This window comes from Crassostrea angulata, chromosome 8 (genome assembly GCF_025612915.1).
Source record: "Crassostrea angulata isolate pt1a10 chromosome 8, ASM2561291v2, whole genome shotgun sequence".
Lineage (NCBI taxonomy): Eukaryota > Metazoa > Mollusca > Bivalvia > Ostreida > Ostreidae > Magallana > Magallana angulata.
Window position 1 is genome coordinate 51,376,283 of NC_069118.1, and position 24,145 is coordinate 51,400,427.

At 37.8% G+C, this 24,145-nt stretch overlaps 1 protein-coding gene across 8 annotated transcripts; it reads right to left on the reverse strand.

Moving 5' to 3' along the window:
• Nucleotides 1–95: 95 nt before the first annotated feature.
• Nucleotides 96–22,862, reverse strand: LOC128157674 (inactive histone-lysine N-methyltransferase 2E-like). 8 transcript variants are annotated; one of them, XM_052820254.1, is made up of 29 exons: nucleotides 22,761–22,862; nucleotides 20,640–20,802; nucleotides 17,988–18,072; nucleotides 15,549–15,811; nucleotides 14,421–14,569; nucleotides 13,649–13,905; nucleotides 13,218–13,265; nucleotides 13,003–13,082; nucleotides 12,076–12,169; nucleotides 11,609–11,686; nucleotides 11,270–11,373; nucleotides 11,034–11,151; nucleotides 10,724–10,833; nucleotides 10,525–10,608; nucleotides 10,120–10,276; nucleotides 9,613–9,762; nucleotides 9,264–9,392; nucleotides 8,820–9,055; nucleotides 8,669–8,698; nucleotides 8,296–8,482; nucleotides 7,805–8,032; nucleotides 7,503–7,662; nucleotides 7,149–7,342; nucleotides 5,553–6,938; nucleotides 5,027–5,261; nucleotides 4,776–4,901; nucleotides 4,247–4,333; nucleotides 2,457–2,972; nucleotides 96–2,112 (listed from the first exon to the last, which is right to left on the reverse strand). In XM_052820254.1, exons 2-29 carry the CDS (start codon nucleotides 20,714–20,716, stop codon nucleotides 1,514–1,516), a joined length of 5,967 nt encoding a protein of 1,988 aa, XP_052676214.1. In that variant the 5' UTR covers nucleotides 20,717–20,802; nucleotides 22,761–22,862; the 3' UTR covers nucleotides 96–1,513. The 8 variants fall into 8 exon arrangements, with proteins under 8 accessions (XP_052676214.1, XP_052676213.1, XP_052676210.1 ...); XM_052820253.1 differs by having other exon boundaries at nucleotides 2,457–2,969; nucleotides 10,090–10,276; XM_052820250.1 differs by having other exon boundaries at nucleotides 10,090–10,276.
• Between the last annotated feature and the right edge of the window lie 1,283 nt (nucleotides 22,863–24,145).

The following is a 24,145-nucleotide window of genomic DNA, read 5'->3' on the forward strand; positions in this document are numbered from 1 at the left end:
CACCGGCGAAAACGTTGAGGTAGTGTTGCCTTGTTCATGTTCTTTTTGTTCCCCTCGGTTTGAGGCATCTTTGATAAAGACAACAATAACAAGGGTTAACTCAGTATTTTCTTTGTATTTTTTCATAGATTTAGTACAATGCCTCTGACATAAAAGTTGAGCTGTTCCCACTAACTGCAGCTTTCCTCTGACACACAGACATACCATTTGTTGCTCAAGATAACATTTCAGGAAAAAAAATTCGCATTTCGATTTTTCTAAAGCACACTAACTGACACTACAATTTATAAAGGAGACAAAAAGTACCCCAGAAATATTGTGGTATACTGTTTAAAAAAAAAAGAATAATAAATCTGTCAAAAATAAATGCAACAACTAGAACAATTCAGAAAAAGAAAGAAAAAGCCATTTTTGTCGAAAAATAAAATGAACAAATGTGATAAACATATATATATATATATACCTTAATTGACAGTTATTTTAAAAGCTGACAAAAAATGCAGAGAGGAAAAGATGACCTTGATAAACTCGGGGAACAATAAGTCTCTCTCTCTCAAATTCTAACTACTGCATACAACATGAAAGCTGCATTCACAACAGTTAAGTCCATACTGGTTCCTACTATGTACACTATTTACAAAGATTCCAAAAATAAACAAACCTGCTTTATACAGACCACCAAAGTTCCACTGCCTGACCCCTAAACAACCAAACCAACCCCCCAGACAAACCCACTGTGTTAAAAAGGGGAGGAAAAATTGATCATTCATGCTCAAAAATTGATCAAGTGTTGACTGAATTTCTGCATTTGGCCCTTGCCATTAAATAACCATGATCTGATGGCAAGGCCGTCAGTGCAGCTTGTCCAAGTCTTAACTAAACTCTCTACAATCATATGTACATGTATAGTATATATATACAATCTCTATCTACATCAATCTACACAAACACGAGGAGTAAGATATGGGGGTGGGGGTGAGTGGGGTGGGGTAGGGCAGTGGTGTAGCACTATAGCTCAGCTTCCTCATTATTCACAGCATGGAGACTGTACAAGCAGATTTTCACTATTTACAGAGTAAGTTACATGGCAGTATGTACAGATGAGTGTGATGTGTATGTAGGGTGTGTAAATGATGTGGCAGTATCACAGACGTGTGTAGGTGTGTGCGTGTGTAGATGTATGTATAATACACATATCTAACCCATGTAGTTTTTCTTTTCTCCAATTAATGGCATGATCTAATACAAATTTTTATTTCTTCAAAAATTTCTTGGCAAAAACAAAAAATTAAGGCACCATAACCATTCTACTTAAAATCATTTAACCCATCTTTGCATGTGTGACCTTCAAAAAGCATGTATTGAGGTTTAGTTGTGTTAATTTTTTTAAATAACTTAAAACCAATTAAATGCAATTTAAAAAAAAAAAACCAAACAAACATGAAGTATTAAAAAAATACTTCTGACAACTAATAATATAGACAGAGAACAATGAAATAAATAAAGCGTTGACTCAATGATAGTCCGAATAAGACGACCTGGAGCTTCCCGACTTCCGATGCTTGGACTTCTTCGACTTCTGTCGATGTGATGAGGAGGACGACCCATGATAGTTCTTAGGCGAGTGATTGTAATGGGATTGCTGTTCCGAGTCATGCGAGTTCTTATAACTGTGGTTATAGTCTCTCAGCTGATGGCCATTTGGGGCGGGTGGGGGAGGGGGTTGTTGATATGGAGAGGTCTGGTAGCTGTTGTACGACCCCACGCCCCCCTGGCTGTACGGAGCCCCTGCCCCCTGGTGTTGAGTTGAGTGGTATCCTCCTGGTGATGGGCTCGGTGCGGGTACATACTGACTGGTTGGTGTTTGGGGCTGGGGAGGGGGTGGGGGAGTCTGATAGTGACTTGGATGGGAGGGTGTGGGCATGAAATGCTGTCCCTGTTGCTGCTGTTGAGAGGGGTAGGGCGGCTGGGACAAGGCCTGAGGGGGAGGGGGGTACTGCTGGTTTGGCGGTGCTGAAGAATATGGGGCCTGCACTGGCTGAGGAGGAGGGTGTGCAAAGTTTGCAGGTGGAGCCACACTGGTGAATGGTTGTTGAATGTGTGGTGGCAGACCTACAAAAGAAAAGAAACAACAAAATGAGCTTATTATCACAACATTGCTCACTGGATATTGTATTCCTTCAAACTTTTCATTGACTCTCAATTTTTCTTGGTATTCTTACAAGACTAAATTAATAAATGAAGAAATGAAAATCTTTAGTTCACATTAATCTAGATATACAAAGAAATGAGTATCTGAAATTCACACTATACTAAATATTTGAAGAAATGAGCATCTTTAACATCCACTCAATGAAATATCAGAAGAAATGAGCATCTTAAGTTCACGCTTAAATTACTAAAGAAATTAGTATCTTTAATATGAATGTTATCTAGATTTATAATCGGACACTAACCAGGCTTGGACCCATACGGCTGCTGGTTCTGGTCATGGTGTCCATTAACAGGCTGGGCCAGGTTGGCTGCGTTACTTCCTCCCTGGGTGTGGTTACTTCCTCCCCGGCCCTTTGTGTGATAGGAAGGTATGGACATCAGGGAGGGGATCTTCTTCCCAACAACAGGTGGTGCCTGTCCCATCTGACTGCCCAGTGGCCCGTTAGATGGTGGTGGCACCGGGCCTGGTGGGGGCACAGGCTGGGGTGGGGGTCCACCATGGTTCATCAGGGGTGGCAGTTGTCCTGGAGGTGGAGGCATCAGCAGACTTCCTCCGTGTTGCCCCTGAGGGGGAGGGGGAACCATGGGGGGCACTGGCACCAGTCCTGGGGAGGGTAGTCTGTGTGGGTTTTCCCCATGCATGGAGTGGGGTGCCTGAGGAGGCTGGACGCTGTATCCCCCCACCATGGGGGCCTTGAAGTTCCCGCCAGATTGCTGTGGAGGCTGATGAGGGGGAGGTGGAGGCTCTGGAACAGCTTCTAGTGAAAAATTGACAACATCATCTTAATAGAACATTACAACATGCTTGCTACACATCAAGCATTTACAGAGAAATTTTTTTTAGCTTGTGACTAGTGTGGTGATTTTTAAGTGCAAAGAACTATATATGATATGAGTTAAATTTGGCCCCCATAATTCACTACTTTTTAAAGTGTTTTGGGTGCAATAAAATGTTTTGTTATACTTTCATGTTAAATACTGAAATCTGATTGGTTAAGACGCAGTTAATAATATTTACTATTACCCTCAGCGTTAGCAACGCACTTGGCAACCGGTAACATTAAAAAATATTACATGCGCGAAAATTATGCGCATACGGTTCGCTGTAGTATTCACGTTATTCCTATATAAAAGCAGTAAAATTTTCTTAAAATTCGCTTCGCGTCGGTTGACAATGGTTTTCTCGGGGTGTCAATTTCAACTGTTACCCTCCCAAACAGGCACTATTTATATAATGTTATTTTTTAAGAAGAGTTGATATAAAATATATTTTTCACCTATTTATTTGATTTATTTGCACTCACTTGCCGTATATGATGACGGAAGTGACGCTATTTCTATAATTCAATCAAAATTGGTCAAAAATTGACATTTTTCTTATCTTTTTACGAATGGGAAATATAGAGCGCATGCTTGAACACGGAAATTTTTTTTGTCACTTATAAGTCTTGGCTAGATAAGTCTCTGATTAAAATATTTTGTTTGTTCAAGCATACGCTCTGTTTTTTGAAAGAAAAACTGCTTGAAAACAAGCTGTTTTATGCTAAAAATGCCAAAATGGCAGGAAAAGGTTGTCTTTACGATGTCACATTTCTAAATTGTGGGCAGTTGAATCAAAATGAACATTATGTAAAAACATCACATTTATATCTGTACAAAGAAAATAAAGAATTACAGTAAAAGGACCAAGTTCATTTTAGGGGGCCATTTTAGGCCCATATCATATATAGTCCTTTAAAAAAGACCACACAATGATTAAATGGAACAAATGGTGCTTTCTTTCTGACAACAGTTGTGTATATTGCATTGATTTTGCTTTTAATCATGACTACAACATCTGTGTGCAATGAACATAGATATGTGCAAAGGTAAAATGGTATTAACAACACACAAAAATTATCCAAAAAATAGAATTCTAATTATCCTTATTCTGCAAACAGACTAAAATCTAAGTAAATAAACTATCCATACTAATGTCCCATATGACTTTGACAGTGCACGGCATGTAATAAGCCGGTCTGCCAACACTCACCATATGGCTGGGAGCCCACCCCCTCGGAGGGTGGGGGAGGGGGAGGAGGGGGCATGTCATGTGATGACTTCCTCAAGCGGCTTCTCTCTAAAAAGGTTAGAATTAAGCAATGGTTTGTTGGTTCACCAGAGAAGACAAGGTAATAAACAAGCGATATCGAGCTTTTTATAGGAAAAAACTTTGTGATTTGTGCAAAAGTCAGCGTTCAAATGAAATCAATCAAAAAGTTTATATTCAAAGACGTATTCATCAAAATATTCATATTTAGCCATGTTAAATTGGCTATTTTTTAAAACTAAACTTTCAACTGATCATAAATGATTTTATGGTTAGAAATAGACTAGTAATATTACTCTTTTTAATCAAAAGATTTTGTCAAATAAACAATACTTAACAGTTGAAATACTTAAAGTTCTATATAACAGATAACAACCTCCATTGCAAATACTGTGCGTTCATTAAGGTAATACAATAGCTATTCCACACACACACACCAAGGAAGGAACAACCTGACAAGGAGTGCCCTTACCGTCTTTGCCACTCTCATCCTCTGAATCCTCAAAGCCAAACTCCTTTTTGAGCCTCTCAGCAAGGCTAAGAGGCTTCTCCCTCTTTGGGGCCTCAGTCGACTTGCGTCTTATGAGATCAGACGAACCTGAAATTGTTACATCACACATATAAATGATCTGTTTTCAGTCGTGTACAAGTTTGTGTGTGACATTAACAATAAAATAACATTTTGATACACAGTTATCTAATATCATCAAAAATTGGACTTACTTTTGAACTGACGATGATTTTGCGCTGAAGAGTCTTTGGATGGAGATGTGTCAAACAATGGCAGAGATGGTAGGGATGGGAGACGGGTGTGTACATTGAATGAGGGACTTTGTGATGATGTTGATGAGGGCCGTGGAACTGATGATGATGACAACGATGATAGTGATGAAGTAGACGATGATGTACTAGTGGGTCCTTTTTCCTTTAATCTTTTTCTGTACTCCAGCAGACTGACCTAAATAAATCAGATCAAATGTATTGTAATGAGTACAGGATATGATACAACTTTATAAATGTACATGTTTCTTACAGAATTTTAAAACCATTGACAAGATATCATTAAAAGAATATTATATCATGGAAGTATTTTAATGTTCAAAACAATATCCTATAGTACAATACATGTTCCTGTATGTTTTGAAAGCATCAACAGAATGGATCAAGACTGGTATCATGGATATCAGAGATAGAGACATTTCTATGTTACACCAACACAACAGATTTCCATCCTTCAAGAGTTCATTACCTTTTTTTTAGCCGGAACTGGTTCTGATTCAGGCTCCATGGTGCTGGTACCCTGGGCTGGTTCAGAGTCTGCTGGGGAGGCGGACAGCTCTGATGGTGTGGTCACAGTGATAGAGTCTGACCTTGAACCATCGTCCTCCACATGAACTTCTGACCCCATCTCCTCGTGAAAGGTGGAGGTAGAACAGAGTTCCTCAGACTGCCTAACCCCGGAGAAACTACTACCCTGATTAGATGACACAGTATTGTCTACTGCATTCTGACCAATATCCGACAAGTTCACTAATTCTGCCTCCACTGTGATCTCGAATCTATCCGACACAGAACTATCCACCATGTCGTTTTCCGTCACAGAATGATCTGAGGTCACGACCGCAGAGGAAGAGACACTGATTCCCTCAGACAAGTGGGTGGACTCCACGATAGAATCCTCCAGCTGTAGCTCACTGCTACTGCTGACCCCCCCTCCACCTGAGTTCCTGCTGCCTCCCTGCTGGTCACTGCTACTATCCACACTACTGTCCACTCCTGCTGGCCTCTCTTCCACCGTGGACACCTCTTGTGGAGAGTGGCTCTCCTCTGGGAGTTCATCCACTTCCATGCTGACTTCCTGGGTCTGTGGGGATAGCATGTCAGTACTGCTGTCCACACACTGGGGTTCCACTACACTAACACTAGCCTCGGATTGCGATGCCATGGAAGATGGTCGACACACATCTTCCATGTTAGAAGTACTACAAGAATCCTCCATGCCACTGATATTTGCTGAGTCAACCCTTGATGAGCTTCCAATGCTACAAGTATCCGAGCGAGATGTACTATCACACACACTTCTCCTGGTTGTTGAATTCTTCTGCTGATCTTCCGTACTGTCCACTGCACCTACATCCATGTCCACAGAAACACTTTCATCCTCCACCTCCACCTCTTCTTCCTCCTCTTCCACCACTGAGGGTCTTGCTTGCTGCCCACTGGAAACATTTTCGTCTTCCTCCACGATGTTTAGTCCTACTGGTCTCTGAACAGAATCACTGGTTGAATCCAGTTTCTCCCCCTCCTCCTGCCCCCCACAGCTTAAGCTATGATCCTCCTCTGCTGAACTGTTGGTCACTTCACACGTGTGACTGGTGTCACTCAGTAACGACTGGTCTATCCCAGAAGTCCGATCTTCCATGCTGACCAGTTCACTATGAATTATACTATTACTACCCGTAACTTTCTGAGGACACAGAGTCTGTTCATGTTCTGAGTCCGAAGACTGATCGACGGACAGTCGCGAGGAGACAGTCACTGAGGAGTCGGACACTTCACTCTCCATAGAATCACGAATACTGGCTTTCCGCAAATCTCGGGGACTCACGAAGGCTCTCTTCTTCGGAATCTCCATCTACATGTACATTAATTAGAGATTTTAATGTTTTTATTTGAAATGCAACCAAATTTTTTTCTTAAATAATACTGCAGTATAGAAAGAATGATAGATGAAATCATTGGGCACCAGACTATTCCTCATTTCTGTCCTCTCCATAATTTTACATCAATCTCAAATGAACCATTGTTAAATATATAACTAGTATATTAAACATACAGCTATTACCTTTACACTGGGGGTGTAGTTTGGAAAAAAAGGTTTGTTCTCTTCCTGGGCAACCTCCGTGGGTTGTCCCTCCAATTCTCCAAACTGACTGACCGTAGGGGCCAACAATGGGGAAGAAGTAGAGGGGCCCGCACTCTGGGGACCATCCACTGACTCTCTTGCCATCCTCCTTTTCTTAAGAGGGGTAACAAAGTCTGAAACAAAGTACAGCAAGCTGTAGCAAGACTCAATCACTATCATAGTGAAATTACTTCTCAATGGATAGTTGAGCATAAATAGACATTTCCAGCCCTGCTTATTAAGTAATATTGGTCAGGGACCACTGAAAATGAAAAAAGTCAAAGTGTTGTTTACCTCCAGGAGGTGAGGCCCCTGGGCTGGGCATTCCTGGGCTGGCATTACCTCCCCCCGTCGAATTACCTCCCCCTATCATGTTGGTTCCCCCGGTTGTGTTGGGAGAGTTGGATCCACTATCTGACTTGGGCTTCTCAATCATGGCCTGTCGCAACCAACGCTACAAAAATCAAGTCAAAGTTTTAACAACCATTCCTTGCACTGTACATTTGGGGGCTAACAATCTGTTACATAACCTCCTAAATAGATATATGTTTGTACTCTAACATCTATTAAATAGATGTGTATGTCTTAAAGCCTACCTTTTTGGCCGATCCGATACTGCTCTCTACATTGATAACTGGACGGAAGGATCCGGAGCTGTGACTGTTCCGTCGGAGATGTTCCATGGCATTCCGTGGGCTCGGGAGACACGTCACAAACATTGTGTCGTCCTCGACCTTCACCTCCAGGGGCTCCGTCTTGGCCGGGGACAACGTCGCCGTCACAACATCCTGGCTCTTTTCATGCAACCACTCATTCATCAGGTGCTAGAATTAACAATGTACAGAATACTATGATTTTATGTCTTCTCTTCAATAATAACATAACCATCTTAATTCCCCGTGCTTTTATCAGTGTTGCCCATATAAATCATCAAGTAAACATGCTTTCAGCAAGGCGAGATAAAACATTTTGAAATTTGTTATGTACTACGGTAAGTAACTTGTAATACGATTTAAGACTTACAGAAATAAAACTGACTTCATAGTATGCATTGATTCATTATCTAAATAACTTCCTTTGAACTCACCTTTTTGGTTTTGAGGAATCTAAAGGATGGGGGTACGTTGGCTGTGTCGGTGGTGACCAGTGGGGTGTTGGGACAGCTGTTAGGCATGGTGGGAGGGGCAGGCTGGGGGACGATGGAGCTCTCATCGGCCGCGTCCACTGACAGCGACGGCTCAGACACAGCATTACCACTACCAGCTCGGTTCCTTCTACAAACCAGACAATACATGTATCAGTACATCTATCAAAGTTCATTGGCCACAACTTTGGTGAACATAGTCCTTCAGAGCTCTATGTTTCAGTTAACCTAAGACATTTCTAAAATAAGAATATCTTAACAATCAATTCTCCTCCAAAAAGTAGTACTTCATTCAACAACAAAAATAACATCTTACCTTCTGGAGGACACTCGTTTTGCTCTCCTCCTGTAACGCAAACAAAAGGGCAGCTCATTAACAACATATCAAAAGCAACATTACAAAACCTTACACACTTTTGTAAATCTTTATTCAATGTTTACAGCAACAACCATCAAGAAACACTTACGTTTTTGGCCTGGGCCTTGTCTCCTTGACAAGAGCAGGCTGTTGTTCTACAACTGGTGCAACCTCAGGGGGGACACTTTCCTCTGGGGTGGACTCCATATCCATGGGGGGTAGGGGTTCCTGCGGGACCTCAATGCCCGCCTCCTCCTCCTTCTTTCTGGACCGGGTCTCTTTTTGAGGTGGCTTCTCTTTCTTTTCTTCTTTCTTTACGGGTACTTTCTCCACCTTTTCAGCAGGCTGTGAAAGTCAAGCTTTGGTTATAACTAGAACCTATTTTCATACAGATCAGCTTTTCTAAAATTATATATCTTTTTTATGTAGTACATGTTCATTTAACTAATTTATATAGTACATGTAGATGATTTACAGAGTACATGTATCAGATGTATAAAGTTCATGTACCAGATGTACAGAGTACACATACAATATCGTGATCTTCACCCACCTTCTCCTCTTTGCGGGTGTCTGTACTTTTCCTCTCCATTCGGCTCAGTGCCTGATTCCTTCTCTCCTCTCGCTTCTCCAATTTCTCAAATGCCTTCATGATGGCTTCCATCTTCCTTTCTTCTCTTGTCTGAAAAAGGATTCAGCGGGGTTAATACGGTATGACATTTCCTACAATTTTATTTTTTTTAATTTGAGTTGAATTAAGTCTCATCAATGGTTCTTTCATGTCTCCACTGAATTATGAATATCAACGATAACAAAGCGATCAATTGTATGAAATGAGACAATCTAGAAATATCATATTGCTTTATTCCTTTAATGTTGATGATTACAGACATAATTTTTACCATTTTATGATGTGAGGCAGCTGACTCCGACATTGGTGCATTAGGGTTACTTTGACCCATTTCCTCATCGTCTGACCTTGGGGAAGCCTCCATTAAATCTCCAGACATGGAATTATTGTCCATTTGTTCAACAGGTTCCACTTTAGATACCTGCAGCCACATAAAATTCAATGTTACTTTGACATAATGTAAAATATACATTCTCATTTCTGTTTAGTTTTGGAATATTCAGGTTTTTTTTTTTTCCCTTTAATATAAACAGCTGAGAACTTAAACGTTTGAGATTTTCCTTTTTTTATATTCCAAAATACAACTCCTTTCCTCTTTTGAATTATACCGTTCCAAACACTAACATATGTTTACTGATACAGTATTTTTCCTCGCAATTACAATTGAATTCATTTTTTTTCCTGACAAAAATATTTTGACTGATTTTTCCTGGTGCTATCATTTTGACTAAACATTCCTGACACTAACTTTTTTACTTTTCCTGACACTAACGCTCACCACTTGTTCTGGTATTTCAGTAGTGGGTGATTTAACATCTGCAACACTTTCAGGGGGAGATAACTCCTCTGGTGATTTTTTGACAGGAGATTTGATGTGGATTTTAATCGGTGATTTCACAGGAAGTTTTGGCAATCTCTGAGGGGATTTGTCTTTTCTAAAAATATACAGAACACAATCATTAACAATATTAGTATCCATTTAATGTACATTAATTTCCCTATCTACAGGAATATCTGCAAGTAAATTTACTGCTTGGGTACAAGATAAGGATGCAAAAAGATGCATATGTTATCACAAAGCCTCAATTGCATGTTTTCTACATAACTTTAACACAATGAGGTCTAAGATATCAATATGATTTAGAAGTTATACATACAAGCATTAAGCACAAAAATATCTTACTTGATGTTGGAGTTCATCCTCTTTTTAAAGAACTTGGCAACAGGGCAGTTATTTCTCAAACAGGCACATTCCACACAGTAGGTGCTGTAAACATACAAAAAATAAAATAATAACTTCTGTTCAAAAACTCTTCTTACAAAAATTCACAAAACATTGTTTGACCAGTTCTCAGCTCTTATAAATACACAAGTTATCTTACCAGTCCTTGTAATTATAGTCGTAGGGGATGGTGATCTCTGACCCCCGGGGAATCACCTTGGTGGAGTATACATAGAAATTCACACAACCATTCTGTACCACATGGCTCACCTGTAAAAACCACCAACATTCAACTCACAAATGATATAAGTCATCAAATGTATATGTAAACACCTTCTCTAATAGTTAACGGAAACTGGTTTTTTCTTAGTGATTAATTAGACAAGGATCATATTTTCTCATTCTGATTAATGTTCATCAAGCACTATTATAGATCTCTGCATCTCATTGCTCCAAGGTTCAGGTCTTACCTCTGCATTAGCTTTACAAGATCGCCGAATGAAGCGTGCAATATTCCCATAGGACGTGGCATCAATACAAATATCCATATCATCATATTTAGAGTAAAACAACACAAATGGATTTAATCTGCCAAAAAAATAAGACCAATGTGATAAAACATACTATAAACACAAATGACAATGTTAAGTACGGATAGATCAGCCAGTGCCCTGTACACTGTATTTGTGATGTGGGGTCTACTCACCGTTTATAGAAGCTCTCCTTGTTAAACTGGTCCTTATACATGACTTCTCCAATGTACTCCACTACAGGCTCCCCTTCTCCTATTGTCTCAGTCGCCTCCAAGCCCTGTCAATCAAAATCAACCAAAATACTATAGCTACCAAGTTTATAGTAAAGTTCTTTAAATCATCTAGTAGACAGACAATTTTGCAATGATAAACAGCAGCAAACAAAGGTATTTTAGGTATTCTTAATACTTTCTCTTTATTAACATAATGTTTATCAAATATGAAAGCAGAAACCTTCATATATGACCACCAAGACGAAATCTTCTCAATCCCAGCGTCTGCTGTGGTCTTACCTTTCTGTTTTTGTTGACTTCTGTCACATGACACAGTTGTACCCTTGGGTTCCCACCTAACCCTTTACTTTCCGGGGGCTACAAAAAATGACAAAGATATCACAACACTAGGTTTAGCAAACACCTTAAAAATATTCCAACGAATCGAGCAAACTACAGCAATTAGAGCAAATTACAACGATTCGTTATTTCATAATCAAGAGATTAAATACGTGTATTACAACAATTTAAGCAAACTACACAAGTTTGTTATTATTTAAATACAGTAAAACACGGTTATAGCAAACACACTTATAATGAATTGATGCTTACAGCATAGTGCTTTTCATTGTGACTTGATTACATATTGTAAACTTGACAGATATAACAAATTACGTTTATAAAAAAGTAAAATCGCCCTTCCCTAGCACTTTGTTAAAAACATGTTTAACTGTAAGTACAGTACAAACATTATCTTTTACACTTACATAAACACCATTGATCTTCTTGGCTAGGAAGGAGTTGAGGATATCCTGGGAGTAGCGGTTCTCGATCACCTCTTCATACTTGTCCACCCAGGGGCTGAAAAACACCCAGCAATCCAAGGTCACACAGGGTCATACAAACCAATACATCACAAAAAACAACAACTTCCCTGTACGATCGGAAACCCCCCGTTCTTATCTTGCCAGACACAATGGAGTGTTCTATACAGATCTGAAGTGTGGAGCTATAGTTATTCTCATCTAGTACCCCTCAGGGTTGATTAGTAAGATTATACTGGAAGAAGTCCTTGTATTGTATCAAGTGCCGAGTGGAGGACTTTGAAGTGTTTAATAAAGAAGATAATGTTTTCTGTTAATTGGTTTAATTATGTTCATGACTAAAGGTCGATGCTGTTCTATCTCTCCTATATCCCAGCATTCTCACCCTGGTGTTTTTAACAAGTGTATTTACAAATTTGCTTCCTTCATTGGAGCACTGATAGGCTTGTTTTGTTCTAGACAAGAAATGTTATCAAAACACTCTTGTCTAGCATTGCACTTATAAATCTAATTAATAATGAATAAGATTGCATCCTTCTCCAGTTCTGAGAACCAATGAAGCCAGGCACATAGAGGTACATTGTACTAGTACATGTAAATCACAGAAAAGTCAAAGACTGTAAATAAACAAAAAATTGCCAACAGAAATTTTGTGGTTTTAGAATAATAATAAATGGTGTTCAGATAGAAAGTCACATAATGCCGGTACGACTGCTTACATGAATTCTCAACAAAAATTTTTTTGTCTTTCAAAATAATTAAACAGAGTTGTCCATAAACTTGATAATGAAGGCTAAAATATGTGTGTATGTTGTCCATTCAGAATGCTAGAATATGTGACTGCAAGGTCAATAAAGGACGAGTGTTCACCTAAAGGAGCTGTCCCACGGATCCTGCTGTGCATTCTCGTTAATCACCAGCGACAGTCCAGGCTTCTTGTTTTTCTCCAACTGAAACAGACATACGAAGCACTCATTACAGAGAAAGTCAAGAGGCAGGCTGAGAGTCAACACAGTTCTCAACTCCCCAAAAACCCCTAATTAACTGCTCCATTGTTAATTGAAAACCACAGGATTCTTATTTACCTTCATTTTCTTTGTTTTCAATCCTGCAGATGTATCTTTATTTATAACCTGGAAAGAATGCAGTAATGAGAGGTAAAAAGATAAACATTTTTCTCATTTAAATTCGAAAGTGTGTACAAAAGCTTATTACATCACTGGTTTTATTTTTATCTTTGTATTTATCAAAAACATTTCCTCCCAATCCAAAGAGCACATTTATACAACTTTTCTGTGGAAAATTTCTTATTTGCTTAACCTGTACATCTTAGCTATACACTATCACCAAAACAAAAATCTTGTTTGTATCTCTAACAATGCATCATGGTGTTTTCTAGTCTTAAATGGCATTCATATCTACTTTTCACCAACATATCGGTGTGAATCTGAAGCTCAGGACTTCCCTATCGAAACTCAATACTCAACCAATTCAAGACAGAACACTGAAGGCTTACTCTTTGGTGTTTCTTGTTTGCGTCTTTATTCTCCTTCTCCTTCTTGATGTCACGCTTCTCTTTCCTGTTGTTTTTGCGTTGCTTGAGCTCCGACATCTTGTTGCCATTGTTGGTGTTGTTGTTGCCCGACTTGTTGCGCTGTTTTTTGGTCTTGAGTTTTTTGGCCCCCAAGAGATCCATCCCTCCCTGTTGCTGCTGCTGCTGAGACAGCTGTCTGTTGGCTTCCTCCTCTGGGTCTGTGTCTGTGGCACTCGAGTCTACCAATCAGAACAAAGGTTACATCAGTCAATAAATCATACAGCCAATCATAGAGCAGATCATAAGGTGTCAACTAAAGACAACAGAAATCCATCAGTCTGCATGAACCCACTTAATTAAGAAGACAAGTACATGTATATCAATCTCAATTTACATTGATACTTTTTTTTCAGATTAAGTCATTTATGTTTCTTTCACAGAACCAGGAAAAAACATTTGGAAATTCCCTTGTTGTTCATGTGTAAATTTTTGCATCCTATTGAGCCTATGTAAATTAAACCTATGGCGTAACACAAACCATCACCCACTCCTTCATTTTACGTAACATGTCATAATCTGATTTAAAGGGAAGAAATCACAATTATATATGTCCTTACTAGCACCGACACATTGGTTGATAAAATATTCATTGAAAATTAAATTTATCCCCATGGTCAGTGTAAATTTTACAATCTTTAACAGAGCCTTGAGAAACTGACAAATCTACAGCCCGTCTTTCTGGTTGAACTATTACCTGTCAGAGTGTCGAGGAACTCTTTCTTCTTCAGCTGTATCAGTCGCGCCGATTCTCTGTCCAGGGGGCGGGGCTCACACAGTTCACAGAAGTAAGACTCAGGGATATTGTTCCTGTCCACCCCCATACAGTCAATGTGCTGCCACACACTGAAAAAAAACACAGAGAGGATTAAGATTAGATAGAGTGATATTACATGGCATTTTCTTTACCCCAGTATCTCTACGAAGAGATCTTTTCTTAATAGAGACAATATATTAATATCTACAGGACATTCCCCCTACCCCTGTTATTTTTTATACAAAACTTTGCTTCAATCTCAGTCATGTGTTTCTTACAGTCTTTTTCATACAATATGGTTTTAACACATCAATTTCCCTACCCTGGTCATTCAAGCAGATCTTTGCTCAAAATCTTCATCAAATGTATATTTCAACTTATTTTTACACAATATGATATTTACACACCAATTTCCCTACCCTGGTTTTTACACAGACAGATCTCAGCTTTGATCTCATTCCTGTGTTTATTACTGTATGACACAGGATACTGTCTGAGACCTTTGACCTAGCAATGACCTCAGTCTGCATTGTTTCACTATTATTTCCTTGTTTGCCTTTTATGAGAAATATTAGAACTGAATGCTATGACAATTGACTGTTTGGGGTCTACTTCCTTCTTCTCCTTTAACGGTTTTTAAGCCCTTATGCTACCCAGAATAGGTTATGAAATTTTGTCAAGGCTAATGAAACTGATAAAATCTTGCCTAAACAAGTTTCATCATACCTCTTCATTACATATTGACTAGAATAGAATAAAATTTATTTCCATATCAGGGCCTCATGGGGCATGACCTGTAACAATAATGATTACATATAAACAGAATAGGTACACAAATAAATTCCTGCATTAAATTTGGCAATCTGATGTTGATGTATCCATGCAATTTTTAAGACTGCAAATTTCAATAACAAATCTATCCCATTAAGCTAGGGATAATCCAAATCCTTGTCTAACCTACAACTATCACAGCATATCATGTATCCATTATTATTATCTTACCAGCATATCATGTAAATATTATCATTATCTTACCAACATATCATGTAACCATTAACATTATAATACCTGCACTTGTCACAGCATATCATGTAGCCGTCGTCGTGCACAAAGTCACAGATACACCTGGTGATGCTGTCATCGTCCGCCTCCTTTGGGGGGACCATCTCGGGCGGGGTGATGGGGAGCCCGGCACTGCTGCCGACATCCTCTACCTCTATGTGGCCTTTGTCGGGGGTGAGAGGGGCCAGGGGTGGCATCAGCATCTGCTGCGGGGGTTGGGGTGGTGTGGGAGGGGGCGTAGGAGGTCGAGGGGCTCCGTAGTTGTGGTCCTAAAAAGAAATATTAACGATTCATTAACTGACCTTGTGTACAGAGTTTTAAATTATTTTTTTTTACACAGTCTTTCACTTATATACTGTTATAGCTGATCTATTATCAAATTATACAACTATCTTATATTTTGAACAAACTCTTGGTTGAAGTTAAGATTCAGCAAATGTATGGTCACATGACGTCATGTCCCTTAAATTTATCATTATTTTGCTTATATTTTTCAATCATGTATACAGGCATGACCTGTTCATGATGAGACCTGCTGCACTTTTAGAAATCAATCAAACACCCGCGAAAAATACCATGTGCAGTCTTAATACATCAATCAATACAACAATAAAGAGAACGAGATGTAGAAATTGGTTCATTTAGCCTCCGTCAAGAGTTGTTTTATTTACAAATTCTTCCACGTATTGGAGTCCATGACAAAGCTTTCTACAGCAGCTTATGGCCTCTATAGAAACACACAAATGTACTTTTTCTGTATGTAAACAGTTCTCGGGGTTCGGCGGACCTCCTTATTTCGTTCAATCAATATTTCTTTTAAAAGAAAAACAGGATTTCAACGGATGAACAAGTTTAAACTGTCACTGCTATGCCTTTTAGGTGATTATTTTTTTTCTAAAGCTCTTCAAATATCAATGCAGCATATTTAATATGTTATCCAATTTAATATTAAGATTTCCTTTTTTTTATTCACTGAAATTACATGGCTCTCTCAAAGACGCATTAGAACCCAAGTTTTCATCACAGAATAATAACACAAGATATTTTATTTCTGAAAGACTGATTCAGTTTTACTGCCTTGGGGCATCCATTTCCACCTGATTTCTAAGCTCTCTGGAACTGATTTGTTTTCTTCATAGTGTATCTAAGTAGTGTACACCTTCATATCAATTCTTCATCAAAATGATTTCAAAGGTTGAAAAGAGATCACTTCCTAACAGAATTCAAAATATCAAATCAACATTTTTATCTCCATACACCATGTGCATAACATTAAGAATAAATTCACATCTTACCTGGTTAAAAAAGAACCAAAATCAGAAGTTCCAGAACCTACACACACATATACACAGGTTTATACGTCGTATTCCTCAGTACATTCAGCTTATAAGAAATCCATACTTTGTATACAAAAGGGGGAGCTGGCTTGTTGAACTAATTCCTTTAGCCAGAGCGTATTTAGACTGTTAAAACTCCCCGGCTTTGTCCAAGAGTAATCTTCCAGTACCTAGCTTGTAGGATCATGTTTTTAACAGGCATTGTCCATGGTGAAAGAAACTTAAACAATGCTTTGCATTTACACCTCAATAGCAGATTAGCAGTGCTCACAGCAGTCCTACTGCAGTTATAATTAGTCCCTCTCTGTTGGCCTTTAATCACACATATCAAGGTCTAACTTGTAGCCCCCGTTTATCTATACAGGTGTAGATATACTAGTACCCTGTTCAGGTAACTGCTATCTCAGTCACAAGGAAATCAAATACACCTTCTCTCCCGAGTGTAACCGTTATTTAGAGCCCTCCAGACAGGTGTTTAACAAGCTCCTAGGTGTCTTGCTACAGAAAGGTGTTAATTGCTGTGTTCATGTGCTTACAATTAAACAGATCACCTGACATACCTGTTATAAACACAGGGTAAGGCAAAAAATAAACAGGGGTATTATTTTCTCAGTTTTTTTTTTATTCATTTCTGGAATTCCGACCTAAACACCTTGTTTTGTGGATCTGTTGAGAGGGATTTCCATATCAAAGGTAATGGGCATTTGTATACCTAGATCTTTTGGAAGCAACAGCTACAATGTAACTGGATGTAATAAGATTTCCTGTTTTACACCTAGACCCTAATTCAATGGAAAGTAAGGTCCCCATGCCTTACCTGGTTAGAAGGTACTTGTATACAAAGATATTATGCAAGCAGCAGGTGACTAAGATTTCCTGTTTTACACCTTAACAATAATTCAGAGGAAGACTTCGGTCATTATGCTCACTGTGTATCAACTTACACCTTTTTGCAGGCAACAGATAACTGGATGTGTTAAGGTTTCCTCAATAATCAAAACTCAGAGGAAAGTACAGTTATTATGCTTGTGTAACTTGATCATTTGCAAGCACAGGTAACTGGATGTATTAGGATAATATAAAGGAAGAGTGTGGGTGAAATGCTTACTTGGTATGGCAGTCCGAAGCAGCCAGGGTAGGACTGGGGGGTAGGGAGATCCGGGCCACGACTCGCTGTGGGGGCGTCCTCATCTCTGTAAAGACAAACACTGCATTACCGCCAAAGTTACAACAGGATACGACTCTCTTTCTGACTCATAACAACACGCCACATCAACTACCACCAAGGTATTTCGCTGTGCAGATATTTTCAAGTGTCCACAGCTCGTATTATGCACCACTGTCATCCTCTCTGTTGTGGATTTTTATTTTGAGCTGATTTTTAGCTCTGAAAGTTTCCTGTACCAGTTACTCTCAAGGATACTGCCTCAAGTCTGGATAAAATGACTTCCAATCTCGTGGCAAGTATCGCCACAAAATCAATAGGCAAGTCATGAATTCTGCTTTTTTAAGCAATTAAAAACATTTTTTTTTTTTTCTTTCACTGGAGGTAATGTTTAGGTTATAAATTTGTCATAAGGAAAAAACCACATGCAATATCAATTATATTTTTTTCTCAGTACAGATAAATTGACTTTGAACAGATGGTGTCACACAAATAAAGAGTCATTTTACTAAACCAAGAACTTAAGGTAGTTTATCTTAGAACTAATTTAACTTTGCTCTGTTAAATTTATTGAAAACTATTTATTAAATCAGTGGAAAATTGATATCAACAAAAAATTTTCTGAATCTAAACCTGTGCTCATGTACTTGGTACATATTTCACTTGAGGCTAGTGTCCAATTCAACTTGTTTTGATGCATAAACTAGATAGTAGATAGTTACTTCGAAAAAAAATATCCATAGTCTTGATAAAATATCTCTTTAAAAACCCAATCAATTGTAATACTGTAAGATCAGTGCAAATTTTAATGTAAATGTTTATTTTGTACTGAATTTGCTGTAATAATCAGAATATTTTTCATCACTGGAGAAAGAAATTGAAATGTAAAAAAAAAATCCCACTTACAATTCATGAACATAACTCCACAGCAACAAAATTTGCAGATAAGAAAAAAACTTCCTTAACTTTTCAAAATCCTGAACAACAATCAAACAAAGTAACTCCACACAAGAAATGCAACCAACAAATTCACTACACAGAGTATAGGTACAACTCCAATGAATTTTCTGCAGCAGAGAGTGAATGTTGAGGTACTACAATAAATTAACACAGCGATTATTACGCTGTCATTTTATGCCCGAGTTGAGGAAGGAAGAGAGCCATTCAGTTACACGGAATAGGACACAATCCTCCATGTGACCCAGATTTACAATTACATCCTCTCACATGACAAACCAGGTTTGATCACTCCATGTTTCAAATCTGGGTAAATTCTTAACTAAACACCACTCTCCTGAATTAATATGTGATTTCTACAAGACGCTCTCCTCTATCAAGCGCATCATCCAAATACCACTTCTACAGAAAGCAAAGGGGTGGATCACAGTGCACTCTGCTTATCCTTCCAAGGAACACAGAAATGCTTTTGTGCAAATTGCCACCTGTGATGCAGAGATAAATGTGTGCTTTGCCTGAAGCAATATCAACCCAGGGAGTCTGAATTATCCAGCTTCATCAAACGCACTAAACAGATAAAAGCCTAAGGGGGAGGTAACTCCAACAAGACCAAAATATACCGAGTCAAAAACAACCAACAGCCCCAGATAATGGCAAGGCTATTTATCTATGACATGCGATCACAGCAGTTCAACCCATGCCCCGTCTGGTGCACCACATTCATTATTTCATTAACTGCTTCCCCTAATTAGCCCATTAATTAAGCATGTTTCCTAATTATGCAATTAGACATGCACTCCTATTACCAAGCTGGCAGGTGACTGCTTTGAAGAAAGACTGAACTGACTGGAAATCAACCTTCTTATAATCACGATCCTGTCCTAAGTCAACATATTGTATACTACTTTTAAGACAATTGTCAGACATTGAAATTAATGATTATGTAAACAGAACTGACATTGGAAGTCAGCATCAAATATTTTAATATGTTAAAATTACAGTTGTAAAATGAATGTCTAACCCTAATTTCGTTCTTGAATATTAAAATCATAACTATGTGTTAATGAAAGATGTCCCCCAATATATCATTAGCCCCACGCCCATCATCTCGGAGAAGTTGGAATGAATCATCATCAACTGCCATAGTGGATTGAATATGTCCTCTTATCAGTAAAAGACTAAATTTTTTATTATTCCTAACAGAACACATTCCTTTTCATTTCTGTCATCAATTACTTTCCCCCTATATCATCAGGAGTACTGTGCCAGCTTATCAAAACTATCTCCCCAACAATACCTGATCAGACCTGCCATGCACCAATTTTCTTATCCAAATTAAAGGGGAGGAAAAACCATTAAAATGATACAGCAAAACATTAGTCAAGACAAAATGTAGGAAGAGTTGAAAACAAGCATATTATCCTTCATTTTATTCACTATTGTAATGTTTATTTTCTGAAACTGTCCCAGCTGGCTTGCAAAACATAACTACTAAATGTTCTTGCCAAAAAATTCCACAGGCAAAAGGAGTTATTTTTCTTTCACTGTTAAACCGAACGGAGTTATCTTTCTTGATAAGCATACAGAGTTGCATTATTGTATTGTCAGAGTTGTCCTGCTCTGAACACATTGACTTACTCGTGGTGGCCATGCTCCCTCCGTTCTATGTGACCTACATCTGGGACGGTCCCTATCCGCGGCATGTAGAGGCTCATCGTGACTCCGGTAAGTCCATTAGATTCAGGCTGGACCCACACCAAGTGGTTGTCTTCATCGAGGCCATAACTGCATTTTTCTATACCTAAACACACAGAAAATAACAATATCTCTATCTTTAATTGGGCTAACACCATATCATAATTTTTATATATATATATATATATATACTTCATGACTGAAAATAATCTAGACCAGTTCTAATTCATTGACTAGTGAACAAAGTGTCATCTCAGTAGGAAAAAATTGTAAAGTTGTATCTGTAATACATATGTTAAAAGAATTTAAGAAGGTATCCTGTACTGAACCATAAAGTGCAATAATTGATTTCTTCTTTTTTTTAAGGTGTCACTAATAAATAAATGGAAATAAACCAACTCAAGGATACAGGAGTTATGGCTCTTTGATTTTTGCTATGTCAAGCAACAAACCCGAATTAAATTCAATAGCCTACACAGAACAGATACAAGGACAGGATAAAGCATTTCATGTAATTGATTTTTTCTTTTTTTTAAGGTGTCACTAATAAGTGAATGGAAATAAACCAACTCAAGGATACAGGAGTTATGGCTCTTTGATTTTTGCTATGTCAAACAACAAACCCGAATTAAATTCAATAGCCTACACAGAACAGACACAAGGACAGGATAAAGCAGTTCATGTAACGCGTAAAACATTATTTTGTTTCAAAAGAATTTTTTTCAGAATTCCAATTGTCAAATATCTATGTTTACCCAAAATACTAACAATTTTACTATTCCATGTAAAAGATAGTAATTAAGAATGTTTAAAATATTGAACAATCCTACCATTAATCCCTGTGTACCGACAATCATAATTCAGTTCATATTACAGGATAGTTAAGACCTGGCCAACTGAACGCATTGAAACAATGTCTTCATTCTTAACTAAGCTGAATGACCCTATAGTGTTACTCATTATATTTAGGCAAAGGAAAATAGGGTGATGATAGCATTTCTTTATGTACACATTTGCTATGTGTTCTGACAAATACCCTCTTGTTTAAATATAGAATGTATAGAAGAATCCCCCCCCCCCCCCTTTATTTTTTAAATCAACCAGTGGAAAACATATTTAATTAAATCTAAGCCATTTGAAACATGAGTCATATCCTTATTTTGAAAACACATTTTCCTGCAAGTTTAGAAATCTGGTAAATGAAAATAGAGTTAAACATTTTCTTTCTCTTTCACATTTGAAATTAAACTAATGACCTATTCTGTAAACCCTTCCCCTTAAAAAAAAATCAAATAATATTTAAACTCTTTAAATCAACTCATAATAATTGCCCCAAAAATCCTATTTTGTATAAAGCAACTTCAAGTAGTACATAAATTATAAATTTTGAATCCACAAAAGATAAACTCCCTCTCATAACACAAGTCAAGATGAATTTAGTGTCTGACAAGAGAGAAGAGCATGCATTTAGACAAGTGATTAATATAGACTCATTGCACTGATTGTGTCAAAATTGTCAGACCATTTTGCTCAGACATGTTCTGCTAAATCTGTTGTATTCAATGAACTTTGCATGATGTAACGATTTAGCACTCTTAAATTTATGCAGTTGTGTCACTTATCACAGGCACCATAAAAAAGACTGCTATTATACACTGTCTTCTTTAGATTTACATCTAGACATTTTAGCTTTTTTTAGAAATATTTTAAATGATGTCCGCCATTTTTCCAATTAGCATACAACATAATATATGAGAATTTCGACAATTCTTTTTTCCAGAACAAGTCTGACTCACCTTTCAACTAAAATTCATGTTTGGAGTTCACATGAGCCAGTAAATCTCTTTTACAGTGTCATGCACGTTAAATTCCGAATAACTATTGAACGTCAAACGAATAGAATGCGACAAGTTTCGGTTGTTTACAACTTACTTTTGCATAAATATTTCCTAAATGAAAGCTGCTATCGTCAAAAAAGCATACGAATTGGATAACTTGTTTATCAAAGAGTGTTCCTTTGTCCATGTCACAGCGTGAATTATCATGACATTAGAGAATATATACCTGTAAAAATTCTTAAGCGGCTATTGTAAATATCCAGTGTCAGCCATTAAATTGTTATGCTACGGGGACGAATTTTGCGTTCCATGGAGTCCCGATATCCGGTGTCGTCACGAATATCTTAATATATATTTTTTTACATTCTTATCTTTTTATACTGCATTTTTTAAACAATAAATTACGACAAATTTTGCATAAAAATTGTTTAAGCATAGAAAATATTAATATGAAAATGAAAAAATCGGTGCGAAAACGGAAAGAATATTTTTAATCGGATAAAATTGATAAATAGTGAGAAATGCAAATTAAATGTCTAATTAAAAGAAATCTCAATTGTCCATGAGGATGTTGGATCATTAAACAGAATATATGCTAAACAAAATATTGCCTTTTTTCATCCACACTCAGTATCAAAAGAGAAAGGAGTAATGTTACACTTTAAGACCCTTTTGCACTTAGATATATCAAAGACACCTGACGTTATATCTTATAAATATAAATTTATAAGTAAAATTATAATTTGACTTATAAATATTTATCTTATAATAAAAATTACAGTGGAGTCGGAAGCAAATTGAAAGTGGGTGGTTTGGTGGGGTGGGGGGGTGGGGGGGGGGGGGGTGGGGGGGGGGTGGGGGCTAGACTAATCAACAGAAATCTTGACAAGCAAAGAAAAAAAGACTATTTCCGAAAATCATGAAATTCCTAATTTGCCCCGGGGGGGGGGGGGGGGGGGGGTGTGGTAGCGTAATATGCTGTTGCTCCAAAAAAATAATTTTACCCACCAAAATTAAAAAATAAAATAATCACAAAATCACGATATACCTTATGGGGGGGGGGGGGGAGGGGGGGGGGGTGGTATACATATAACTGCAATTTTCAATATATATCCCTGATACTTCAATTTTTTAAATGTGCAAATTTAAGAAAAATGTTTGCTGTGAGAAAAAAGGGGAATGACCCATTCCTGATGCATGTGACTGCATGATTGTTAGGTCTAACTTTGCCAAAAAAGTGGGAAAGGGGGGGGGGGGCTAAGCCCCCCCCCCCCAGCCCCACCCTTCCGGTTCAGACGCCTTTGAATCATATCCTCTACACAATAATACATGATTAGTTAGAGGTTATATATTTTCATTATGAGAAAAATATATAAAGCCAGGTGCCGGTGAGATTTGAATTTATTAAAAGATATCTATATAATAGATTTTTTTTTAAAATCCACAAAACTCCACCAAAGCAAAACACATCCTAAAAACAGACATTCTAGTGTTAATGTGGTATGGGACACATGTAGATATTAAAGTGATTAAAATTATATATAATTATCCAAATTCTTTAACCGTTTCAGAATTTTCAAATTTTACAACTTTTGGCCTAATATTATGTTT